Source organism: Theobroma cacao, chromosome 6 (assembly GCF_000208745.1).
Source record: "Theobroma cacao cultivar B97-61/B2 chromosome 6, Criollo_cocoa_genome_V2, whole genome shotgun sequence".
NCBI classification, from domain to species: Eukaryota; Viridiplantae; Streptophyta; class Magnoliopsida; order Malvales; family Malvaceae; genus Theobroma; species Theobroma cacao.
The window spans coordinates 21,911,464-21,938,712 of NC_030855.1; the positions used below are offsets into that span (position 1 = coordinate 21,911,464).

Below are 27,249 nucleotides of genomic sequence, written 5' to 3' on the forward strand. Positions count from 1 at the left end.
ATTCTTGATAAACTCAATTGAATTTTTTCTTTCTTTTGATACATGCTATAATCGTGACTGGCGAAGAAACTTTTTCCCGTCTAATCGATATTCCTGTTTCGATTCCAAAAAGCTGTTCGATTGCAGATGATAATCTTGTGAAAAATAGCCAAACCAATAAGCCCTAGTGATGGCACTTCAGAAGAACCGCATGGAGAGTACTTGTGTCAACGCCTGCTATTTTGCATTGTCATGTCTGTCTTAATTATTGACTTTTGGGCGACATGTAAGTTGACATTTTCCTAAACAAAACCTATGGTTTAAAACTTTTGCTTCCATTCAAATGTCAAAGTGTTACATGGTTCTCCTACCAATATCAAAGGCGCTGGTAGATGTAGGCCATTATGGCTGCATATAAGTGGGATTAATCCCATTAAAAATCGTTCTTTTTCTTCCCTTATGTACATGAAATAAAGGGTAAGAGGAGTAAAAAAAAAAAAAAGAAACCGTACCCTTGGCATTGCCAATGGATCAAATCTTGCCCCCTGGTAAAATTCTTTTGTTTAAACTCTACTTTGACTTAATGTAAATCTAATCTTTGTAATTACGTCTACTTGAGACAAATCTCTTTAAAGAAAACTCAATAATGGCCCAAATCCAAAAGGAGCAAAATGTATCACATGCTTTCATGGAGGTAAATGGGAAAAGGGAACGTGGAATGCCCATGATCAGGCGCATGGTTCATTGCAGCTGCCTGAACTTATGTCTTTTCATGAAATGATATCACGTAATTTGATGACAATACTACTACGCATCAAGATTAATGTGGGGGTCACCATCAAAGTAAATTGATCAGAAAAAAAATAAGTCAAAAATTTCTTTGAAATTTAACCGTATACACTACAAGCATAAGTTCCTGTCATGTTTGGTGACATTCCACTTGCCATTTTGACATTTGCCATTTTGCTTCGACCAAATTCCATGGATTGTTTTGGTGCCTTCACGCAAAAAAATTTATTTTTGAAATGATAACTCAAGAGACCCAAAAAAATAAAAATCTTGTTGATTTTTAGATGGCATGTCACATATGCTTAGATACTTTTCAAAAAAAAAAATATGTGCTCAGATTATATGAACCAAATATAGAAGGAAGGCGAATAAATATTTTGTTCCAAGCTTCAAGTGTTCTGATTCTGGGTTCGGCCTGCAAAACTTCAGGTCGTCAACTTGGGTTGGTGGTATGTATCAATCAATCTTGATTAAATTCTAGGCCCACTCATTGGCTGTTTTATTAGATTAAGAGCCCAAATAACCAGAAAGAAGCCCATTTATCTACCTATCTTGGAAATGGATGGCCTCATGGGCTGTGGCGCCCTCAAAGAAAATAAGAAGAAAGAGGAAGTGCTTTTAAATTTGCCATGTGGTTTTAGCTTTCCTTCTCTCTATCCATCCATCAACAGCTCTGTAACTGGGCATGGTATTTCCATAAAAAATAAGGCATTCCCATTTCTTGTAGAGTTTTCCCATGGTAAGAAGCTTTATTTCATTGTTCCAACAGTTTTAATAGTTTTTTTCCTTTTATCTTTTGGGTGAATATGAGGGTATTGGGAATGTTCTTGGTATTCTTTAATTGGGAAGTTTTTTCTCTTTTTTCTTTATTTCTTTGAAGTTTCTATTTTTGGAAATTGTCTGTTGTTGTTTCTGTAAATGGGACTTTAGCAAGACAAGCTGCAAGGAATTCTAATCGTCTAGTTGTGAAAAATGTTTTTCTTTCCAAGAAAGTGAAAAATGGGATTTTGAGTTTTCATATTCCTCATAGTAACACATAACATTAGTATATTTTTAATTGGAAATCATCTATATATTGAAGCTAGATAAAACTAATCTGCCCCCTTCTTGTTTCTACCTTATTTGAGACAAAACCAAAAATTACCAGCTAAAGATAAGAATTAAAGATCAGATAAGGGGAAAAATGGTGTTTCCCCCGTTTATCTGATTGTCAAAACCCTATGCCCTGTAACTTTTAATGGGAATAAGCAATGGGGAATGATTGGTTGAGGTGTTGAAGATAAGTACTGGTTGCTGGATTTTTTTTTATATATTTGATGTCGGTTAATAAGATATTCTCATATTTATGATATCCAGTTTGGGGCCTCTTGTAAGAATGTGAGTAATTTTAAAAGTGATTTTTCGGTTTTTTTCAATAAGTGTGGATATTTTATTGTCCAAAATTCTAAATCTTGCTTGTCTTTAGGAATACATATTTTGCATAATTGCAGGTATCAGTTATGATCAATTGTGGGTTGGACCTCTGATTCCTAGGCCATCCTTATTCTTGGTGAGTAAGCTACAGTTGGTATCTAAATCTAATTGTGTTAGACTAATCAAATTCTGTTAAAGCAATTTTATTTCCACTCTTAAATGAATATCTTGAAATCTGCTTTCCCAATTTGCTTTAGTGTTTATCTAGTTTTACAGTTAGGTTCCTTCCAACCCCGTCTTCTTGTTGTGCATTTGCTTCATTGTTTTCCTATTATTTTATAAAAAGATCTAGATTAATTGTGGCTGTTGGCAACAGTAGTTGCAATGCTGGATTGTTTTTGGATGTTCTAGGGCTAGGAACACATGTTGGTAGCCTGTGGAAAATGCTGAGAATTATGTGAAAAATTAAATTGAAAGCTCTGCAAAGTTTACTTTGTAGGGTCAGTTGGATGGGTAAAGGAGAAAGAAGCTACTGTGATCGTGAATCAGATTAAAAGAATATAATATCAACTATAGTTTTTGTGGGAAAGACCATAACGTTATACCTATTAAAGGTCTGGTGAATAGTAAAGAGTGAAGTGATTAGCATAAGGGGGTTCCAATGAATGAATGTTTACTGCTTTACAAATAGGTTTGACTGGTATTTATTGAAGTCTCATTAAAAGAGTTGTACTTGGGTGATCTCTGGTAGTATTGTGTGCTTTTTCCTAAAATACTGTGTATTTAGGCAATCTTCCCCTTGGGGAGTTAATTGTTGTGCTTGTCAGTGGGCTTCCCTTCGATACATTTTGTATGGCACTTTTCGGCTTTCTTCTGGAAAAGCAATTTACCTTAAGAAAAGAGTGAAAAAATGAAAGAAGAAACTCATATCTATTAGGTCTTATTCGCTAGTGCATCTTTTGCTACTCTCTTGTGAATGATTCTGGATCTACAGGGGTTGTTGCAACGCTAAGAGCAATCATATAATAGTAATAGATATAGCGTAGCCTTGTATTTACTGGATATTATGATTTCAATGCATTAAGAGTGAGGTGTTTGTGGCAATTCTCTGTGCAATACATGCACCTTTTTAAGACTTAAATTGAGCTTCAACTCACTAGTCTAAATTTTGCACATTCTAGAATGGACAATTTTGAAGCTGCTGGGTATGGTTAGATCATTACTTTGTAGCAATGATGACCTTTATTACTCCAGCCCTTTTCTTTCTCATAATTTAGTAATGTCAGACGCATTCGATACCTTGAATGGACAATGGCATTTTGGTATGACTTTCTAAAAATTGAGAAAAAATAAAGAAAATTGAACATTCTTACATTGAACATGAGCCAACACTGATGCTAAGTCTAGGCAACGTAGATTGACATTGAGAGTGGGCCGTGGATGCACCAGGTTTCCTTTTATATTTTACTTCATGTTCCAAAATTACCCCTTAACTGACACTCAAAAATTATGTGCCAGATTGTTTTATGACCTTATGAGAGTTGGTGTCCTTTCTACATGGTCTTGACATTTGTTTTGCAAGATTTGATTCTTTCCATGGCCATTTATGACTATTCTAAATGCGGGTTATTGTGGACAAGGCCGCTTTAAAGCTGTTTAAGTATGGATCTTTCCTTTGGCAACCTTTTTTCCAATTTATGCTTTCTCTGGTTTCTTTTCATAAATGGCTTTTATTAGGATTGTCGTTTACATTAATTGGTGTGAACCACTAGGACCTATTTCTTTGCCCTGAAAGGGCTATAAAATGGGGTAAGAAACAATGCCTTCTTCCCCATCACAAGGTTTTCTTTAGCTAGCTAGTTTCGACCTCTTCTTGAAAGGAGCTGAATCGTGCATTCCTTTCTCAGTTTCTACCATGAATTTCCTTTTGGCAAGAGAAGATGCAGAGAAGCATGCAGGCACTAAATCATGCTTCTATTGCAACAAAGTGTTCAACAACTATCGAGCTCTAGGTGGCCACCTTAGGATTCATCAGGAGGATAAGACATCAAGGACCTTGAATTATCCTGGTCGTTCCAGTAATTCCATGGACATTACTAGGAACCCTCCTGTACTCCTACCAAACAGCCAACAGAACTCCTCGGGAGGGGGGAACAACCCAACTCCATTCTCTAGAGCACCACCTGCATTTGACTTCTCTAGGATGTTCTACTCAAATGAAATAAACCAGGCAAGTAGGAGCAAATACACTGGCAGCAATCCTGGAGTTTCCCAAACTCAGTTTATCATGTCTCCAGACTTCTCATATGGCTGTGGTAGTGGTGCAACTTATCACAGTCTAGCTTCAAGAGCATTTGCTCCAGCTGGTGCCAATGCAGTCATGTCTCCTGCTGCATTTGCTTCATCTCGTAGTGTTGTAGCCGCTGGCTTTCCTATAGATTCTTCATTATATTTGGGCACAAATGGAGTCTGTCAGTTTAATACTGATGAATTTCGGATTAGCCGGGATGGTTTGCCACCATCCTCTGGAGATGCCTTGCAGAACGTTCAAGGTTATAATTTTAGTAAGCTTCCAAATCACACATTTGCTATAACTAACCCTGACCATGGTTTTGGGTCATACCAGTTGCCCGGGTTCAATGAATCTATTGCTGTTTGTGCCTTTTCTCCAGGTCCTCATCCATGCTCAAGCGTGGATAAAGGTGGTCAATATGACGGGAGAAGTTTGTTGATGTGTGAAGAAGGTAAGAGGCCCTACTTAGCTGATGGATCAGGTGGTGCTGACGTAATGAATGCATCGAAAAAACCTAAGATTGCCCCCACTGAACATGTGGAACCCAAGAATCCTCAGAAGAAAGAGCTATCACTCTTCATGGATGTTGATGATTCAATTTCTGCATCGGAAACTTGTTGTGGTGCTGAGGAGGAAGGTCCAGTAGATGTAGATTTGTCTCTGCATCTTTAGACTTGTGTGTTTCTCTTTACAATAAATAAATAGTAATGAAGGAAAAAAGGAATGGTCACTCTTGCCCTTCCCTCCCTCCCCTCTAAAAGGAAGATGTTGTTTCTTTGTACTGCTGAACTATGTACAAGTTGCAGTTTGGTTATATTTTATAAAGTAATTTATTAGGAATTTTCTTGTGGATTGTGGAGTTTGATTAATCTTTTTCTTGCTTAGTGAGGATTTGAGTTTGAAAACTTGTAACCATGTTCTTATGATTGGTTTTTATAGAAACATGTTAACATGAGGTAGAGGAAACAACTGGAACTGGTAAAGGAGTTTGATTAATCGTTTCCTTCCTTAACAAGGATTTGAATTTGAAAACTTGTAACTATGTTCTTATGATTGGTTTTTATAGAAACATGTAGACATGAGGGAGAAGAAACAATTGGAACTGGAAAAGCAAGATTTGTTTTATACTTTAGCTCTGAATGCTGATGCAAGGGAACAGGGCTTAGGTTGAAGTTTAATATTTAGCATTATCACCTACAGTTATTGTCTCATATGTGTGGAGCAGTTTATATTCTTCCTATTAACTCTATTATTTATTTTAGTTAGAGTGCTTATCAGCACTACTGCAACTGTTCTAGAGTAGTCATTAGATTTAGAGCAATGGCTTATGGATTGCAATCTTTCTCTGTTCTTGGAGAATGCTTCTCTCCAGAGTGATTGGAAATAATTAGATAGAGATGCGGATGTCTTTATGATAATTTTCTTGGTATAACTTGTTTGATGCTACTTAGCTTGGCCTCAAATGTAAATACAAAATGTCATATGGTGTGATGTAGTGAAGGTGTGCTGCATCATCTCAGCAGTAAACCAAAGCTGAACTTTCAAGCGCACTGCTGTGAGGTCGCCTGCAATCCCTGCTTGTAATTTAGTGCTGAAATCAAATTCTCACAATCAGATCTTTCAGTAGAAATTAGACAAGGTGAGACGGTAGCGATTTTTTTTTTAATCACTTTTGACAGATTTGGCCTAAAGATTTGAATCATAAGTGAAAGGGATTAATTTGTATAGATATTATTGGTTGTCCAAGCAAGTTTCATGATCCCTTGGGTGCTTTTGGTGAGCAGCTGCTGCTTGAGAATGAAGTTGGTTTTGTTCTCAACTTTTCTATTTACCCTTAGATTTTCTCTTCAATTGCTGTTACTATCGTTTATGATCATTTTAGTGTCATCATATCAATATCTATACATAGACTAGTACCTATCATCATTTTCTAAATTTTTTTCAAAGATTTAGCTTAGGGTGATGATAATGATGACTTCAGAAGCTTTCAATGAACTGGTGCAAATTTCATGAAGAGAAGTGATCTCTCCAGAATTTAGTTTATGTTTGAGTTTGGCTTATATTTTGGCTTGCATCATCCTTTTCTTATTTGTAGACATAGGTGGTGAACTTCCATTCCATTTTGTGAATTTTTGTTATATGATATAACATTAAACTATTCATGAATCCCAATTAGGTATGATTTTGAGCAATCATTTTGACTTTATTGTTCTTCCCCTTTTGGAGAAGATTTCTTTTTTCATTTTGATATAAAAAAAAGAAAAAAAGAGAAAAAAATGGAAAAAGGAAAATTCCCACATTGAAGAAAAAGGTATGCATTGAATTGAAAATTCCAGTAACGGTAGGACAATGTTATGCCTCATAAATGCAGAAGGAGGTTGGGCTTATATGAGCCTCAAAGAGTCAAGATGCATGACTTCAACCAAGAGTTTTTTCCAACCTTCCATGCTACCAACCCCTGTGAAAATTAGATCAAAATTAAGATATAGAAATGTAAAAAATTTTGAGGAAAAAAAATAGCAATTTGAATAATCCGAATGTGAGATAAAAATAACATTTTCATTTTAAAATTTTTTATTATTTACATTTCCTTAAGTAATATTAGTTGGCAAAATGAAGTAAGGTTGAAAAGGATGGTTAGGTGGCTGTAAGTATTTGAACCTTATCTTTAGGAAATGTGGAAAGCGGAACCTCTTTCCTTTATGCCTAATGGAACTCCTTTTATAGCATAAACATATTATTATTATTATATATATATATATATATATACGTTCTTCTCTCAAGTTTTAACCCTAACTTATTTCTGTGCAGTAATTGTTTCCAAAGAGAAATGGTGGTTTTGTTGGTTCAACAAATAAAAGGGTGATATTAATAACTTTTACTAATAGAAAAAAACAATGAATAATTGAATATTTATACAAAGCCCACAACTTGCAACTTGCCAGCAAAAGGAAATAACAATAATTGGGGTCAGATTTTGCATATTACACTTGGAAAAAGAAAAAAGAGGTCACTGGTTTCTAGATCATCCAGATATTTTGCTTCTTCAATATATGGATTGAAAAGAGAAAACCTAAAGCTTTATATATATATTTATATATAAAGTATCTAAAGCATGATAATACCTTTGGTTATTTTTTTACTGCCATTAAATATGATATGGACTGCTTGCAGGGAAAACGATGATACAGACATGTCCCTTTGGAAAAAAAAAAACAGAATAATAGGAGAGAAATAATTGTAAAGTGTATTATATCATATCAAGAATTTAATATTGGTTACATCTTTCTAGAGTCCATGACATGACCAGTTATCAAACTTTCCCAATGAGAAGAAATAAACAATCTAAATAAAATAAAATAAATATACAAGCCAAAGGCCCAAGGTTACTCATTAGCACTGTACAGTTGTATTTGAAGTCTCAAGTTTTTCTTTAAGACCAAAGCTTGTTAAACAGATTGTCATTGGTTTGCTTTCTCTTTTTCTTTGATAGCATTTGTCCAATTCTTTTCACTCGTCATTATCCAACTTTAATCTTTTTCTGATTAGCCTAAACTACGCGTTTGGCACTTCGGGTTTGGACTTTAATCTGCCTTTCGGAGCTTGCGGGCTCGGGACAAACAAAAACAGTTTTAACTTTCAACACCCGCAGTTAACAGCGCGTGTCCACTGGTTGCCAACCCTTTTGCTCATTCTCTTCTAGACACGTGTCGGGATTTCTTATGTAGCGCGTGGTTTTAATGGCCGTACACAGAACCCTTTGTTGGCCACCGGAATAGCAGTAAATATTATAATAATCCTATACCTTTGATATTAAGAAGAATAATCCGGTGGAAGGAAGGGGTTACTTCTTTCATGCTAAAACCAGAGTTAAATCTCCTATAAAGTCACCCTCTTTATAGCAACTATTCAAGACAAATCCTTCTTTGTAAGTCTAACATATCGGTTTCCCTTCTCTTTTTCTTCTTCTTTGTGGTATCTAGTTTGTTTTTAAGCTATAGAGGACGAAATATTTTGTGTTTAGCCTCTTTTCTAAATTATCAATCTCTGCTTGCTGTAAATACTTCATTTTTTATGAGATATATGGCAGGGTTTTTATGGGTTTTTTGTTTTCTTATTGGGTAGGAGCAAAAGTTTAGATTTTTTGGTGCTCTGTTCAAGATATTACCATATGGGCTATTGATTTTTCTTTTCACCTTTTTTTTTTTTGTGCTTTTTAAGTATTAGATTATGTTTCTCTCTGCCTTGGCATGATATTTAGTACCTTTAGATTCCTCAAGTAGGTATCTTTGATAGGCCACAGTGGTGTACACAAAGAGCAAGAGTTAAAGTTGTTGTGGTTGATGCATAGGAATTTAAGTTTGGATCATTCAGGAAGGGATTTTATCGGTGGCTTATGATAAAGTCTTGTGAGGATTTTGTGTAAAGGGGAAACATGATTTTCTTTTAGGTGCTACTGTAATTTTAGTTATAAGAATTCTTCGCTTGCTCTGTTGAGTGTGAACGAACAAGCAACCAAGTTGGCATAGATTCTTTGAAGTTTTGATTGGAATTTGGATGTTTAAGTTGTTTGATTCTAAGTAAATCAAATTGGGTGACAAAGAATAGCTGGAAATTTCAAGCTGAAACAAGATCCATTGGGTAGTCTTCAAGGAATCTAGATTGTTGTGTTTTCAGATAAAGATGCAAAGGGTTCGATTATCGTCCCAACAGGCACTTGTGCATAAGCTAGGGGATTCTCAGATGACATTATCCCCAAAATTCAGATTAGCTGTGATTCAATCTTCATTGTTGAACCCTTCATCAGAGTTTGAGCTGTCACTTCAGGGAGAGCCCCTTATTCCAGGCCTTCCTGATGATGTTGCCCTTAATTGTCTCCTTCGGCTTCCAGTTGAGAGCCATGCAGCTTGCAGAGCTGTAAGCAAGCGATGGCATCTTCTGCTTGGTAATAAAGAGCGGTTTTTTACCCGAAGGAAGGAATTAGGTTTCAAAGACCCTTGGCTCTTCGTGTTTGCCTTCCACAAAGGCACTGGGAAAATTCAGTGGCAGGTTCTTGACCTTACCCACTTCTCTTGGCATACTATTCCAGCAATGCCATGCAAAGATAAAGTTTGTCCCCATGGCTTTAGGTGCGTTTCAATTCCTTGCAAGGCTGCTCTCTTTGTTTGTGGGGGTATGGTCTCTGATGTGGATTGCCCCCTTGACTTGGTGTTGAAGTATGAGATTCAAAAAAACCGTTGGACTGTGATGAATAAGATGATTACTGCTAGGTCATTTTTTGCAAGTGGCATGATTAATGGGTTGATATATGTAGCTGGGGGAAACAGTGCAGATCTTTTCGAGCTTGACTCAGCAGAGGTTTTGGATCCAACAAAAGGGAGTTGGCATCCAATTGCAAGCATGGGGACAAATATGGCATCTTATGATTCTGCAGTTCTCAATGGAAAGCTTCTTGTGACAGAAGGCTGGTTGTGGCCATTCTTTGTCTCTCCAAGGGGTCAGGTTTATGATCCAAGAACTAATAATTGGGAGAGTATGGCTGTGGGATTGAGGGAAGGGTGGACTGGCTCAAGTGTGGTGGTATATGGGCACTTATTTGTGGTTTCTGAGATCGAAAGAATGAAGCTTAAGGTTTATGATCCAGACAGTGATTCCTGGGAAACGATAGAAGGTCCCCCATTACCGGAGCAGATATGCAAACCTTTTGCTGTCAATGCATGTGATAACAGAATTTATGTTGTGGGTCGCAACCTTCATGTAGCTGTAGGCTATATCTCAAGCCTGAATCGAACAAGCAGCTCTGAGAAGAAGCAGAGCTTCAGTGTTCGGTGGCATGTTGTTGATGCCCCAGAACGTTTATCCGACTTGACACCCTCAAGTTCTCAGGTTCTGTTTGCTTAGCTTCTGAAGTATTCAATGTTCTGTCTTCTATCTTGTTAAATAAAATGTAATTCTACAAAATTACAAAGGCTGTAGAGTTGTAATGACTTTGTGTTATTGTAACAAATGTATTAACCATAGTTCTTTCTTCTTTTTTTTTTTAAATCTTCTCTGTATCTCTTTGTAATTGATCGGATATGTTCTAATTATCATGACTTCAATCAAAGATGTCTTCCTGTTGTTCTTGTATGAATCATTGTCTATAATTGAAGTAAATATACACCATGACAATGGCTGGAATACGTTGGTACAGTGGTCAGAGAACAGTTTTAGATAGGGAAGCTAAGAAATACTGGGGTCTTGGAAAAGCATTATCTTACATGTTAAGCAAGCTGTTGATGCATCAGCTAAAAGCCACAAGCATAGCCATGTATTATGGGGAAAAAGAAAGGCAGATTTTGAAATAACAAGGAATCTGATTTCGAGTGGTAGCTGCTAACAAAAGGCAAGATCTTCCAGGAATATTTTGAAGTATAATCTTGTCCTTTAACACTTCAACAAATGAAGTTCATTACCAGTTTCACTTTTATTATTGGAAATCTGATAAGGATTTCTTCAGAAGGAATCTTCGTAGTAATGGTAAGTGGGAAAACGTGGGTATGAAATCGTGTCTGAGTTGCTCTTGTATGATATTGCATTGGCATTGGCCAGCTGACCATGCACTTGTCAAGAAACTGCTTGTATGGACCGTTGTTTTATTTGCTGAGATTGGGTAATTGGATTTGGCCAAATTGGAGAGAGAGAGAGAGAGAGATTAATGGGTTTCTGATGATGACCGGACTTGGAATCATGACAAAGCTGATTGGAACCTCTTCTCCATGATAGAGGAATTTTCAGGCTTCACTGCTTGAACATCACTCTTCAACTTCCTTACAAGTGAAGGTTCAACCCCCTTTTTCTTTTAGGAAAAGAAAAAGAGGGTAAGTGAATCCGTATTCTTTGCTCCATTCAGACCTTTTTCTTTCTTTACTATTTCCTTCATCAGGGTCTAATTTTCAATCGTAAAATTACAAAGAGATGGAGGCTATTGTAGGTTTAGTGTATTCCAGATCCCCATATCTCATAAATTAGTAGACTCCCCGGCCCCTGCCTCTTTTGTTTCTTGATTTGGTAATTAGCAAACTATTTATAAAATGAAAATCAAATACTCAAAAGGATAAGGTTAAATTTACCACTCTACTTATTTTGATGTTCAAATTTACCACCAATCTTTTAGTAAGTGTAATTTTGGCACTATAAGTTTAATAGGCATAATGTTCAAAAAATTTCTTAAACTATTCGAAAAAAACTTAAATAAGTATTGATTCTTTTATCACGTTTAATCAAGCTCTTTATATCTTTATTTGGAGTTAAATAAGTCCTTATGACTAATAATTGATTAATTGTTATTAATCAAAATATCACTTGTTATTTTATATCCACATGACGCTGACATGAGATTGATGTAGAGGGTGAAAAATGTCACATAATTATATTATCATGTCAAATTAGCATATGTCATTATTAATTGTAATATATCAATGTGTCACATTATTGTTAATTACATTATGTTAACCTATTACGTTAACATTATGTGGTATAAAATGATAAATAACATTTTAACTAAGTCAATCATTAATCATAAGAGTTTTATTTGAGTTAAAATAAAAGTTTAATTACTATCTCAAAATAAAAATACAAGAGCTTGATTAAACGTAATAAAAATATAAGGGTTTATTTGAATTTTTTATAATAATTTAAGGACTTTTTCAAATGTTTGGCCTTATATATAATGATTTGCAACCACAATTTGATGTTGCCTAAAATAAAATTATTTTCCAAATTACCTAAAAATATACATGTCAATTTTTTTCCATTTATATGGTAAGTTTATCCAAGGAGTTGACTAGACGCATAATTAAATAATATGAACTTATGTAATATCTTCAAAGAAAATTACTTCATCTCAAATTAATAAAATCCTTGTTATTGTTAGCATATATAATGATTTATAATCTTAAACAATACTACCCCAAAATATTCGACAAAAAGAAAGTTGAATTCATAACTAACCGAAAACAAGAACCAAAAGTTCAAGGCCCAAGGAACAACCAGGATAGGACAAACCCCAAGAGAGCCCTAAAATCCTGCTATCAAGCGGGGCACATGTGATGGTGGGAAAGATTGGGCTTCAGACGGCCTGAAACCCAATTGATGGAGAAAAGTCAAAACAGTTCTTGAAAACCCAAAATAATTCTGAAAATCTTTTCAGGAAAGGCAGAGCTGATTAACTGAGTTGAGAGAGAAAATGGCAGCAATAACAAGCGCAGTGATAGCAATAGCAGGAGTGGTATTAGGATGGATAGCAATCGAGATCGCTTGCAAGCCTTGCCTCGAGAAAGGCCGCGAAGCCATCGACCGATCTCTGAACCCTAATTACGACCCCGACGACGATAACGACAACAACGTTCGAGCCCCTCTCAACCCAAGCCCAGATCTCGAATCTAAGGCTGACAATGACACCTCTCCTTCCACTTCAATCAAAGCCGTTTGATGATCGCTTCAAAATATATCTTATTCTTTGTTTCTTTTTTTTTTTTTTTTGGTATTGTCTTTAAATAAAAAAGAGTTGGGTAATGTTGTAACTTGTTCTTTCTTCCTGTCTTTCTTTTTGGTAAGAACTTGCGCCAAGGTGACGGTGTTGATGTCTTAAGGGTGTTTCTCTGTTGATGCTTGATTGAATGAATGAATATAGCTTTGGTGATCCATTCTGGTATACATCGGAAAATTGTTTTGGTTTTGTCTTTTCTTGAGTGAGAAAGTTCAACCCAACCGGGGCTACAAGCTTATGTTTTTTTATACATTGTAAAAGTTGAATGACGACATCGTAGAAAGAGACCGTTGTCGCGTCTGGTGTGAACCAATCAAATAGTAACTCAACTCCAGAGATTATTCGAATTCATACAAGATTTTAATTTAATTTTACACTAGTAGTTGTTCAGCTCCAACAAAGTCCAATCTCGAATCTCTAACAAGGCCCAGTGGTACCAATGTACCATGTTCGAGACTGCTTCCCATAGCCCTGTTAAAAAAATAAACAAACCCGACTGATTCTAATATTTTATGATGATTGATTTGTTGGCTGTTAAACCATGGTCATGCCACAGATTCTTGGGCTTATGAGCAAAGATTATAACCAAGTAAAATGGTAATACACCTTCCTTATTGAGAGGCTGGCGTAACCCATCCTTCCAGTTCCCCCAACCAATCTGATGTGTTTCTAAAAAGCAATTGTCGAAGCCCTTGTCAGCTATTACCCCTGCAAGCTGCTGCAGCCTCATACGGCTAAACCCTCCTTTTTTTACCATATAAAAAAAAAACATGTAAACACACACAAACGACCCAAGAAATAAATAATGCAACTTATTTCAGGTAACTCAAGTGTTAAGTCCGTAACAAGTATCAAAAACAGAGGCTAAATATGCTTTACAATTACAATCTCAATTGCAACAAAACAAATACTACAAGTTACTGTACATGGATCTGACAAGGGATTTCGGCGTCCTGCCTCTTGGAGAATACCAGAGTTTCCCGTGTCATTTACAAGGGGATATCTATCATCAAAAGGCCAAAAAAAAAAAAAGAAAAAGGTAAACTATGCCAGGTAATTGTATATCTGTGGGTTGTTCTTGTCCCGCTCCAGGTACTCCCTGTCAATGAGAGACTCGATTCTTTTCTTCAAATCAGCCGGTTTTATGGGAAACTTAAGCTGTTCAACGAAAGAAACTTATGCTTAATATGAGTATTGTCCAAATGCAACTTCAAAACATATTATCCCTTTAATCCCCATGTCTGGCGATCATCAATTGCAATAATTTAACCATGGTATATAAAGAGAATTTTCACCCTTCAAATAAAGCAAAGCACTTTGGCATGATAACTCTTAATAACAATACAGAAGCACCAACTTTCTGTTTATTTATTTCCAGATGTTGCCGAGGACTCTTTATATATCCCTCTTTTATGCACAATGCAAACAATCAAAACATGCTTACCTGTTGGAAGAGTTCAGTTATCAGAAGAGTGTGACTCAACACTTTCCTCGTCTTCATTATCCGAACAATAGCAGCATCAACCTGCAATACATCAAGCAAAAATGCATACATTTGATTGAGCTCCTTCATGTTAGATAACTTCCAGTTCTTTTCTTTCATTTTTTTAAATAGATAACTACAAAGAGAGAATGTGAGTGAAGCAAAAAAGTGGACCTGATATTGACGGTCTTGAAATACTCTTTCAGTAGTGCTTGTGTTCTCCTCAACTGTCTCTTTCATCTGGATTGCATTTACCTGCATCACAAAAGGAAATGTCATCTAGATGCCATATTATGTGAGTGGCAATCACACAGTATTCATAATAAAACTGCTGGGAATTTAGTGGTGTAGCATGGAGGTAAGCATGACAGGCATGTAGTTTAATCTAACAAAAAATCTTTACCCACCATAGTTTGAAATTACAAATAGATATACCTTTAAACGATAGAGAGGAGCAGTAAATCCCTCATTGAAAACGAATGAATCATCATCCTCCACGTCCCTCCCTTTTGGCAACTGCAGCAAACAAATCCAAAGATATACAGGAATAAGGATAATGGGAGGAAGAAAAAAGAATAATGTTACCAACTTACCAGCGCAAATCAGAAATTAAACTTGAAAGTGCAATAATGCAATGGGCACATACCTTTTGAAGGACTCGTACTTTGCCACAAGCAAGGGACTGCAAGGTCCTTCTCAATTCCTTATCCTCTATGCCAGTGGAGTCCTTAATGTCTTGAAAGCTAAGCTTTTGGGCATCGTTGAACAACATCAGAACTACAGTCTAGAGGTAAAGACAAGAAAACCAGAAAACTGTCAGAACCTCTCTGCTTGTAGAGAGAATTTGAAAACAGAACAAACACTACAACAGGAGAACAATGGTCCCTGAAACACCAAGACACCAACCTGAAATAGGGAAACTGCCAGCTCCTTTTTACCTTTAGGAAAATCTGCTTTCAACACACAATGACCTAATGAATTTTGCCACATTAGGCGCCTCCCACTGTACTTGCTTAAGTAGAATTCCTTAAAGATGTCCTGTTACACCAAGTTGAAGAAAAGGTGTTAGGCAACTGTAAATAAAAACTTGCTGGTGTCCATAAGGGTGAACATTTCATCCCAAAGGCTGAACCAAACCTGATAGACATTCAATTCATGAGGAAGCCTAACATCCATAGGTGGATATGTGGGCCAGTACCTGCAGCTCAACAACCAAAATAGAGTTCAATACCTCGACAATAAACTAATTGATAACTGCAGTTATGATTAATTAAAATAAAATAATGGTGAAATATGATTTTACCCTGTTGTTAAGACATGGACACTCATCTCAATTCCTGATGGAAGTTTTATCCGGGCCTGGGATGACTGCTTGAATGATTCATTTATCTCCTTTGATAGTTCAATATCCTGGATAAAAATCACGAGATTCCACACTCAATATAATTATGAGTCATATTGCAATTGCTCACAAATCAAACCAAACATGCACAGACATAAACACACAATGAAGGGAAGGACTCTTCGTGAAAATATATGACAGACATTTTTAAAGTTGCAAAGAATCTTCCAAGTCCATCCTCCCTTGTCAATTTCAGCAAATGACTTCTGGGAAAGAGCAAGGCCTCTTTGCCATAAAACCACATGCAGTGAGATCAAACATAGATCATGAGGTGATTCAATTACTAACAGAAGCCCATTATCTAGGCAGCAATTGCATTAATACCACATTTAAATTAATATATATTGCTATTTTTGCTCAAACAGGGTGTAACTGGAAAGGAGATTCACATGTGCCTGTCAATGGGCTATTCTTCCTAGTTTCCAGTTACTCAGCTACCAAAGTATAAACAATTTAAGAGTAAATGTGGTTTGCAGTGTAAACATATTCTAGGCACAAGAATCCAATCACATAACACTAAGTTCCAGTATCACAACTCCATCACTTTAGTAGATTGTTGGATCTGCAATTGACCAATTAAAAAAAGGGTAAGCCTAAAAACAAAAGATGAATTTAACTTCCTGAATCCTTTCCTCTTCTCTTCTCACATGATTCTATTACTTTAATGTTTATTTGTATGATCTATCCTCAAGGCACAATAAGAATATTTTTGTTACATAATCATTACATACTGTTTGTGAGGGTTAATCATACTTATCCAACTCATGTCAGGGGATATAACACTCCAGGTGCCAATACCACCAGCATTAGGGTAACATGTTCCTAGTGGTTATAACTTATAAGAGTTATTGAACCACCCATGTTTACGGACTTAAAAAGCACCAGCTCTAATTAGAAATTCCAGTGGCAACTTTTATTGACTGCATTTCTTGGACAAATTTATAGAAAATGATATATAGGCATACCTTGAACATTCCTTCAAGTTTGTTTGTAAACTGGCTGCCACACTCAGTCTTCAGCTGCAGCATCATAACAGTATAACAATTTAATACAATATGTAGAACAAACATCATCTGATGCAAAAGAAAAAGATACTGACCTTAGAAATCATGGATTTCTCCGCATCAATAGAAGCACTCTTTCCTAACAGCAGCCGTTTTGCAAGATCCTTCTTATAGAATGCTTCAAAGACATCCTTGCCCTTAATTACCAACAAAAACATCATTCACATCTCTAGCATTAACTTATAGGACAATAAAAGCAAGACATTAATGCACAAAAAGAGAACTGTTTCAAGGAAAAAGTAAATTTAATGATTTATAATGTGCAAACATGAACTCTACCTGGATGAACCTAAATAAAACCAAAACTTTATCAAGTGTACCCTCTAATTCCTCTTCAGAAGTACCCTTATTACCAGCACGGAGTTTTTCATCCAAAAACTTTGCAATCAGCTCAGCAGGTCGATTCTATTAAAGACAGCACAAAGTTAAACCATCAGTCAAGTGTGAAAGTATGGTAGTCTAAATTAGGAATATTACTTCACCAACTTAAAACTTAACAACAAGAATGCAACTTAAAAATAAAACAAACTAATGACCTACTACAAATGACAAAACATGCTAACCTGACGAAGGTTAATTAGATGCTCAAATGCATCCTTGATAGTATTGCAAAATGCCTCATTCTTGGAAAAGCTTTCTTCCCATATCGAGTCAAGTGAAGCCTTGAATTCTAACAAGGAAGGCACCATGTCCTTGTCTTTCTCTTCATCCAAGACAATGCCTTGCCCAGTTCTCCGAATATATGAGCTTAGGGCCTGCCTGAGTGATTCAAGAGCATTGACCCTTGAAAATAGTGAGTACATCCTCTGAAGGTCCTCAATACGATGCCCATCCATCAGCATCATAAATCCCTGAAAAAATCAGAGAAAATATAACTACTGAAAAGACGCAAATCCAAGCAGGCATACAAAGAGTAAATAACAACTGAAGATTCATATTTGCACCTTATCAAGAATGGCAGGTATATGACGTTCAAGAAGTTGCCTCTCTGCTGTTGCTATAAGTGGCTTTCTTGTAAGAGCATCCAGGTAGAGTAAGCATCTTTCATGTTCTTCATGTAACCTCATCTGCAAGAATACACCAAAAATCTTACAAAGACAACCTTACCTAAAAATCTTAGAGGGATAAGCATTTATATTCCATACAAGAGAGGAATAATATGGTAAATAAACATTCTTATTAGAAGGTAAAACATGTAAAGTTCAAAACACAGCAGCACCAATCACTGCTTATTGAGAAAAAAAAGATATTGAAAAGCACCTCCACATGCTTCAGGTAATCTGGAACATCAGATTGCTGCATGTATTTCATTCCTTCAGCTGCATAAAACTCAGATGTGCACTCCAGGAATGGCTTCTCAAAGCTTTCTGAGTAAATACCTAAAGCAGTAAACATCTTCAAAAGATGGTTAAGGAGCGTCCTCTCAACTGCTTCACCTAATCTGCATGGTCAAAAACAGAATGCTGTGGCTTCAAAGATGCAAAGAAAGTTAACAAACACTCAAAAGATGGAAACCAATCATCTAACAACTTTCATAAACTTTAGGTGGTGAAATTTATGCGCATGGCAACTATAAGTAAGAGGGAAAAATGTGTGAGAATTACAAGCAAGAAAGCAATACAATGATAAATTGCCTATCAATTGCTGGGTTCTTTCCAAAATGCTTGGAAGTACTAGGTTAGAATTGCATTGATCAGACATCCCAACCAGCCCTTCAAGAAACATCTTTCCACAATAGAAAATATTTTACCCTTCTTGCTGTTTAGCCTTTGCTAGGTAGCAAGAATCTTATGTCCGTTAGGCTGCTAAAATACAAGAAAAAAAAAGCAAAATAGATAGAGAATAATGACATTAGAACAACAATTTATGAGCTAATTCATGTTCACTCATATTCAACATGTTGCAGGTTGACTTTTTCAATTTTTGCCTCTCTACTTATTACTTGCACAGAAAATTCAGCATGGCATCAAATTGGTTTGATGGCATTAAAACAAGTTACTCCATAGTATAGTTTTATATCTACTACACTGTTTCATCAAATCATGATATGATTTATGTACTATAAGCAAAGCCAATCCAATAACAACCAATAGGGCAGCCTTTTTCAATTCATACCTTTTCTGCCTTTGTTCATCGCTAGTACTATTTTACCCCTTAAAGGTAGAGAGACCCTGCAAAGATAACATGCACCAATGGTGCAACAAACTTTCCACCACACCAAGAAAAGGATAATTCATCCATAACTTTTGCAACACTTAATGATACACAATCCATCACAACATCCATCTAAAACTATTATTCATCTTTTGCATAGGTTGATATTTTGGAACATACAAACAAAGACTAGAAATAAACAAATTGTATATTTCGAATTAAAATTCATTAGAATTACCTCTCACTCTCAATCATTCTTAAAAGACCAGTGACAGTTTTGTGCTCAACTTCAGAAGCAAGCGATAGATGTTTCCGGAAGAGCTGCAAGCCCATGTCCCACAATGAACGTACATTTGGGGTTTGTTTAACATATGTTCTGTCTAGATACAAGGCTATACCGCGAATCATCAACATTTGATCACAAAGATCTTGCCAACATTTCTCAACAAGTGATAAGAAAACCACCAGATCTGGGCTTTGCCCAACTAAAGATCTTAATGCCGCAGATATATGTTCTTCACACTCTTTTTCAATTCGTTGATAAAGGCTTCCTCCCATCTTGTGCAGGCAAAGATTATTGACAGCCTGAAGGGAGCACAGTGGATATATCAAGAGACAATGTTGCTCAAATTGAAGAAGGCTATCATAATCAAATAGAGAGGAAGAAGAAATATATGTGAATTTACCTGATAAAGCTTCTCCAAGTCACAAGAATCTGGTTGTTTCAAAAATATAGCATTTATGGCTGACTTCAGCTTTGCCCATGTTTCCTCCTCAAAATTTGTGGGCAATGTCGGTTTTGCTACAGAAACAAAACAAGAAGTTAAAGTTGCATTAGGAACCTTTCTGAATATATGTTTTATTTTAATTCCATTTCAGCAATGCTCTTCTCGTTTCCTACCATTAGTTCACATAAACAAGATAGTTTTGGAAACATATCTGATTTGCAAATAGAACCAAACTTGCTTCAACCCTTATATATTCCTTGCAAGTAAACTTACAAATAACAGGTTAAATCACCTGCTAACTAAAACCCATATTTATCTGTTTAGGAAGATGTACTGATTATACTTATGTGAGCACACACATATATGCTTACACCAAAATGATCTATAAGAGAACACAAAAAAAAAAAAAAAATTTAAGAAGATGAGGGGGTTTCAGAGTATGTCTCCAACACAGTATTCACACTACATTTTCCTTTGATAAACTGACAGAAACCGCAAACTGAAAAACAATACAAAATGAAGGAATAAATCGTTCAGAGCTTTTCATGTAAAGCTGCATAAGCAGTAGCCCTACATCTCAAAGATAAAAGAATTAACAAAGTAACCAAACCATATAAACTAACAAGTCAATTTGTACCCTCTAAATTTGTTTAGCACGAATAGATTGACACCAAGAAACCAAACCAATTTCGATATCATAAAACAAAATTCCAACAATAGTAAATGGTTGAAGTATTGACCACATTCACTGACAATGTAACAGGTATTAAGATCAGTTAATAGACCTCTTTAAAAATTTAGTTAAAAGCTACATAGGAAGTGATCCAAAGTACTTGGCTACTAACAGATCTCCAAACTGAAAAAGCTTCTAATTTACAAGACCAAAATGGCACAACTCAGAAAAAAATTCAATAACCAAATGTCCAGTAATTAGTATTAGCTCAGTAAAACAGTAACAAGAATAGAATCAATTAACCAATATCAAGATCCTAAAATCAAACAAACAAACAAACAAATCTCCAATGTCTACAATTCTCCTCCTGCAATCCCTAATTTTTCTATTCCAAAAACGACGCAACAACCAAAGCCCCTCAATTTCTAAGATCAAACGCTCATACTAGCTCAGAGAGGCAATTTTACAAATGACACGAAATAAATTTCACAAAGAAGACAACGAAACAATCAAATGAGATCAAGAAAACAGAAACCCAACCTTTAACGAGTTTGATGACAAGCTTCTTGGCGGGTTGAGGGGGGGTTGCTTTTTTGCGAGACAAATTAGCGGCGGCGGGAGCACGAGCATCGTCGGGCTTGGAATCATCGTCGAGGGCCATAGATGAAGGGTCGAAAACGACGTCGTTATCGTCTTGGTTGTGGTGGTGGTGAAGGCCGTTCTTGTTTGGGTCTAGAGAGCAAGCGACGGCTTGGGACTTGGCTTTCTTCATTGATGGGTGGAAGTGAGGAGAAGAGGAGGAAGAAGAAGAAGCAGTGGCGTTGGAATTAGCGTTGCTCAGAGAGCGTTTGGTAGGGGGGAGAGACATGAAAGTAATCAAGAGAGCATTGTAGAAAATTTTAGCTTCTTTTTTTCTTTCTCCGTTTTGGTTCCGCCTATTACAGTGTGCTTGCCTCCCCCTTTTTAGAGAGAATGGGGATGATTTGAGAAGGCAGCAAAAAGATAAATACTTGTGAGAGTGAGAGAAGGAGAGATCAACACAGAGAAGAAATGTTAATTTTTTGTAGGTTTTTCTTTTTTTTCATGTTTTTTATTTGAGCAAAACGTGTTTCTCTTTCTTCATTATTCGGCGCATTGGGCTACTTGGCCTTTAGGCTCATTTGAGGGCTGGCCCAGCTTTAAGAGGCCCATCACAAACCAAATATTTTACTCAAAATCTTAAAATAGGGTAAAGTTGTGTAGCCCATAGTTTATTTGGGCTAAACTTCAAATATTCCCGAAAGAAATAGTAATCCAATTGGATACAATAACTTCAAAATTTTGTTTTTTGTTCAGATAATAATCACTTAGAAACTTTTAGTCCCGATGACCTTGTCAACACCTTTTATAATAACATTGATTTTAGGAGCGCCCCAATTAATTATATATAGCTTTAAGATTATGTATATATATTATTCACCTTCAAATCATGACACAGTTTTTGATTTATATGATTTATAAAACAACCCTACTCTATGTATGTTTCTTTTTATTTAAATCAGTTCATATGTATTACTCACGTTTAACACAACTGTAAATCAAAGTATTGATGGAGTTTCTTCAGAGTTAATTCTAAAAGGTATCATTGCGTTTTTGTTTTTGTTTTTTTTTTCTCTCTATATTATGGATATTATGACTTTACTAGTCAAGGTAGCCTTGGCTAATTAAACCAGGCTCTTGATGAAATTTCCCGGATGTAATCATCACCTACTACATCATCAACCACGAGAGCCTTCACATATAGCTTGAGGAGGAGAATGGAGGGTAAGATAACAGATATTTGAAAGTTTTTAAGAAGAAATATGAACGCTATGTACTTGGGAACTTGAAAACCAGGGAACTCTGGCAGCCGCAAGCATGTACTTGATGACCAAATAATCTCGATTTTCAACTTCTCTCACTTTTCCTTTGAACACATGAGCACGAAGGTTCCTTTCTCCCATGATATCGGGCTTGAGTGTTTGCATGTGGAACAAATAAGGAACATGTTAAGTACCTTCCTTTTCAGTTTTCTACTCGCATAAAGAAATAATTTAAGTTTGACAAATTTCAAAGATCATAATCCTGATTATCATGTGCAGGGACAGAGTTAGAATATTTTTAAAAAAGATTAAATTAAAAGAGATTATTAACAGTTTAAAAAAACTTTATATATAACTCAAATTTCAATCACATAAAAGATTAAATAAAATTCACAAAACATTAAAACAATAAAAAATACATATTAACAATAATGATAGTATCATATATATATATATATATATATATAACTAAATAAAATTATAAAAGAAGTCTCTCTCACTTTTTGCGAACAAGAGTGAGAGAAAAAATAATTTTTTAAACTCAAATAAATTATCTTTTTAGTTTGTATGTTCTACACGTAATTGGTAGATTTTTGAGAAAGTTCTCTTCTTATTTTCTACTTGATTCTTGAATTGCTAATTAATATATTAGATTATTAGGTTGAATTGTTGAAATATAATATATTATGATAGGTTATTGGACTGAACTGCTAAGATATAATATATTGTGATAGATTTAGATTTATATTAAGATTTAGTGGGTTTGGATTAGTAGACTCACCTTTATTTTTTTAAAATTTGATAAAATTAGCATATTGGGCTAGAATTTATATGATAACTTTCTAATTTCATCAAATATATATAGTAAATAAAAAATTTTAAAATTTTTAGAGGGTCGTAGTCCCATGATAAGATCATTTTATTATTTTTTAATTTGTATTAATTATTCAATAAAAAATTATTTTGAGAAAATTATTAAAAATATATATAATATATATAAAATTTTAAAAATTTTAGAAGATCATGACGATGGTACACTCTGCCCTTGATTATGTGGGAATGAGATCAGGGAGAAAACAAAATATGAAGCAATGATATATGAAAGGGAAAGAATCTTTGGAAAATTGAAAACTTGAAAACAGAGGCTGCTGTCACAAGGTGGAAAGGAATTAATACTTATCAAAGTTGTTGATTGTGTTGTACTAATCTACGTTATGAATTGTATTAGAATACCTAAGAGAATATGCGATGAAGTAAATGTTGAAGTGTCAGTTTTGGTGGGAGCTGCAACAGGAGTAGAGAAAGATTCATTGGGTAAGTTGGCAAAAACTTACCTGTATTTGAAAGAAAATGGGGGAATGGGTTTCAGAGATTTGCATCATTACTATTGCGTTGTTTGCAAAATAATGTTGGAGGTTGCTTAATAATCCCAATGCTTATCGGGCAAAAATTATTAAGGGTATCTATTTTGCTGAAAAGTTCTGTGATGGAGGCAAAAAAGGGATCAAAAGCTTCCTGGACATGGTGTAGCCTGTTAGAAGGAAAGGATTTTTTGAAGGAACTCTTATTGCGGTAAGTGATGGGGGAGAGAAGATTAATATATGGACTGACAGATAGAAGCCCAAATGTAAATCCCTTAATATAAATTTGGAAGAGCAGAATTGTAAGTATCCTCAAAAAGTGGCAAAAATAATGGATAGAAGGCGAGGAAAATGGAAGTTGGATGGCATTCAAGGGGTGATATCTGCTGAAGACAATTAGGCTATTCAAAATATTCCAATTTGTCAAGAAGGTGGTCCTGACAGAACAGTATGGCCTGCAACGGCAGATGGTTTGTATAAAGTAAAATTTGGATATTATTTGTTGAAGAAAGATTATTGTAATGTCAATATAACTGGACCTTCTTCTTCTCATATAATTAACAAGGATGTTTGGAAATTAATATGGAGTTTGCAAGTGTCACATAAAATTCGAAACTTCCTAGGGACATTATGCATAAATACATTGGCAACTTCTCAAAATCTATGAACGAAAAAGGTGAGATCAAGTCCTTTATGTCCTATATGTCATATGTATGAGGAGACAATAGAGCATGTCTTGCTGCAATGTGATTGGGTTAAAACAGTGTGGTTTAGTATTGGACTTGGCTGTAGGGTGGATAGTAAGTATAGCAATCACTTTTAACAGATGATTTCAAATGGCTATGAAGATGGAATTATTGAGTGTTAACGAGAAAAAAAATGGTGTCTATCTTAATTGCTTTTACTTGCTGACATATTTGAAAGGGTAGGTGTGAGGCTAGTTTCCAAGGTGCGAATCCAAATGGGGAAAGGACTGTATCTAAAATAACATGGGCAGCGGCAGAAGATTGGAATGTCGTTGTTAAAAATGATGTTGCAAAGAATGTTAAACAGATGACAGTAAAAAAAGAGAAATGGGAAAGACCAAACGAAGGTTGGGTAAAAACAAATGTTGATGGGGCCCTTCAGTAACAATCCACTAACAGCCGCAGTTGGTGTGGTGGTAAGGAATAATCTGGCACTATGGTTCTGGGTTCGGGAAGAATGTAAGTGCATGCTCAATCAAGCTTGGAAACTGAAGCCATAGCAATGAAAGAGGTAACTAGATTTGCAAATGAAAAAAAAAATTAAAAAGGGGTATTGTAGAGGCAGATTCATAGTTGTTGGCTAAGAATTTGCATTCAAATAACTTTTGTTCTGTTTGGAAGTTGTTGCTTCTTGTAAAAGTAATTTGAAGGTGTGAAAGTTGAGTGTGTGAGTCGCAAAGCCGATAAGACTGCTGATCGAATTGCTGAGCAAGCCAAAAAAAGGGAAACATCTCATCCTTGGTGCCTATTCTCGATAAGGATGGGTCACATACACCCCTAGTAAATCAGTTATAAGTAGGGGAATATTGAGAAATTGATAATCCTGGTCGTTGTTTCTCAATGTTGTTCATATATGTTGTTTGTATATGTAAAAATTCTAAAAGGTGCCGCAATGTTTTTTTTTTTCCCCCCAATCATGGATATTATGACATTACTAGTCAAGGTAGCCTTGGCTAATTCAACCAGGCTCTTGATGAAATTTTTCGGATGAAATCATCACCTACTACGTCATCAACCATGAGAGCTTTCACATATAGCTTGAGGAGGAGAATGGAGAGTAAGTTGAAAGTTATTAAGAAGAAAGTTCCTGTTCGAACGCTATGTACTTGGGAACTTGAAAGCCAAGGACCTCTGGCTGCCGCATGCATGTACGTGATGACCAAATAATCTCGATTTTCAACTTCTCTCATTTTTCCTTTCACACATGAGCACGAAGGTTCCATTCTTCCATGATATCGGGCTTGAGTCTATGCATGTGCAATAATAAGGAACATGTTTAGCACCTTCCTTTTCGGTTTTCTACTTGTAGAAAGAATTAATTTAAGGTTGACAAATTAAAGGATAAAGATAAATATATAATCCTAAAATAAAATGTTTGAACAGAGCTCAAAATCAAAGAGAAATTTCTAGCGCCCGGACGACTAATTTGTTCCCTTAGAGTCAAGTACCAAGATTTTGTGTGCGGGATACACTTCTTGGTACACATATTGGATATGCCCTTTACCTTTCTTTGGAAGTGTGCTACTTGATCTTTTCCATGTCATTGTTTTCATGATAAATCCTTTGAACAACTAAAATCTTCGGGAATGAAAATCTGCCCTTAATGAGTGCCCCGTTTCTTGTCTTAATATTACGTCTTGTGTATTCTCACTAGTAATAACATATGTTAGGAAAAATTTTTCAATATAAAATATTTTATAAAGAAGTTTTATTTTTTCTGTTATTTGGATAAACTGTCAAAACATTTTTTATCGTTTGTATCATCCTGTACAAAATATTTTCCACTAGTAGAGTTATTTGGGTGTTAAAGATGATAAATAGGAATTGATTACAAAATAATGGTATCATTTGGTTTCTTTAATTTAAAATCAAATTAAAAATGGATATGAAACTCGACAAAATCAATAATGATATTTTTTAAAACATTTAACCACATATTTATAATTAAAGTAAGTTTTAATTTTCAAAAAAATTTCTATCTCATCACTTTTTTACTATAGCACTATAAAAATATCAATATTCATCAATTGTGTAAAATATTTAAAACCTATATTTTTGTGTAATTATTAAATAATGATCATTGAAACATTTTTTATTATAATTATTAGTAAGATTTATTCAATTTATAAATGAAAAATTTAATTGCATTGAATGATTTTATTAAAAAATTTATTTTTAAATTTTAATAATATCAAATAATTTAAATATTAATATTTTAAATTAAAAATTATTTTCAATTAATATTTTTTTAATATTTTAAATTAAATATTAATATTTATCAAACCTATATCCCTATGTTAAGAATAAGAGTTTTTTTTTTTCTTTGGAAAATGTCTTATACCATTAAGAAGTGTAAGATATTTTCCATCATCAATAAGTGTTTTTCCCATTGACTTGTAAAATATTTTATATTTAGAATTAATTTTTCATCTTCCAAATAAGTATAAGTTCTGAAAATATTTTTCAAAAAGTATTTTACGTCTAAACAAATTGACCTTAAAACTCATTTGTTTCCAAAACTCATTCTTTCTCATTCATTAATTTCTTTTTTCCTTACTTTCTCTCTTACAAAATGATTTCTCATTCATTAAAATGACGTTTGGTACTTTACAATATAATATGATTGCAAGTAATGTGATTATAGAGAAAATAACATTACAGTGTTTAGTATATAAGTAAAGCAATAATTAAAATATAAAAAAAATAACATTACAGTTTTTGGTTTACAAGTATTTTAATGAGATTGTAATGTCAATTTTCAAAATTATCTCTATTTATTAAAATGTAAGTTTA

At 34.9% G+C, this 27,249-nt stretch overlaps 4 protein-coding genes across 9 annotated transcripts; 3 read left to right on the forward strand and 1 right to left on the reverse strand.

Moving 5' to 3' along the window:
• LOC18596489 lies at nt 1,367-5,336 on the forward strand. Of its 6 annotated transcripts, none has more exons than XM_018123886.1 (4): nt 1,367-1,507; nt 2,234-2,317; nt 4,089-4,745; nt 4,854-5,336. In XM_018123886.1, exons 3-4 carry the CDS (start codon nt 4,097-4,099, stop codon nt 5,144-5,146), a joined length of 942 nt encoding a protein of 313 aa, XP_017979375.1. In that variant the 5' UTR covers nt 1,367-1,507; nt 2,234-2,317; nt 4,089-4,096; the 3' UTR covers nt 5,147-5,336. The 6 variants fall into 6 exon arrangements, 4 of the variants coding, with proteins under 4 accessions (XP_017979375.1, XP_017979374.1, XP_007025060.2 ...); XM_018123885.1 differs by having other exon boundaries at nt 1,368-1,507; nt 2,259-2,317; XM_007024998.2 differs by having other exon boundaries at nt 1,368-1,507; nt 2,259-2,317; nt 4,089-4,733.
• LOC18596490 (F-box/kelch-repeat protein At1g30090) lies at nt 8,269-10,603 on the forward strand. The gene has a single exon (XM_007025000.2). The coding sequence runs from the start codon at nt 9,158-9,160 to the stop codon at nt 10,373-10,375; it is 1,218 nt and encodes a 405-aa protein (XP_007025062.2). The 5' UTR covers nt 8,269-9,157; the 3' UTR covers nt 10,376-10,603.
• On the forward strand, nt 12,443-13,171 carry LOC18596491 (outer envelope membrane protein 7). Its single transcript, XM_007025001.2, has one exon. It carries the CDS (start codon nt 12,702-12,704, stop codon nt 12,945-12,947), a length of 246 nt encoding a protein of 81 aa, XP_007025063.2. The 5' UTR covers nt 12,443-12,701; the 3' UTR covers nt 12,948-13,171.
• LOC18596492 (cullin-4) lies at nt 13,799-21,569 on the reverse strand. The gene is made up of 17 exons (XM_007025002.2): nt 21,049-21,569; nt 19,794-19,909; nt 19,346-19,692; nt 18,214-18,394; nt 17,898-18,020; nt 17,517-17,804; nt 17,233-17,358; nt 16,989-17,090; nt 16,855-16,908; nt 15,791-15,897; nt 15,625-15,685; nt 15,394-15,525; nt 15,134-15,271; nt 14,923-15,003; nt 14,662-14,742; nt 14,449-14,529; nt 13,799-14,162 (listed from the first exon to the last, which is right to left on the reverse strand). The coding sequence occupies exons 1-17, from the start codon at nt 21,374-21,376 to the stop codon at nt 14,049-14,051; spliced, it is 2,460 nt and encodes an 819-aa protein (XP_007025064.2). The 5' UTR covers nt 21,377-21,569; the 3' UTR covers nt 13,799-14,048.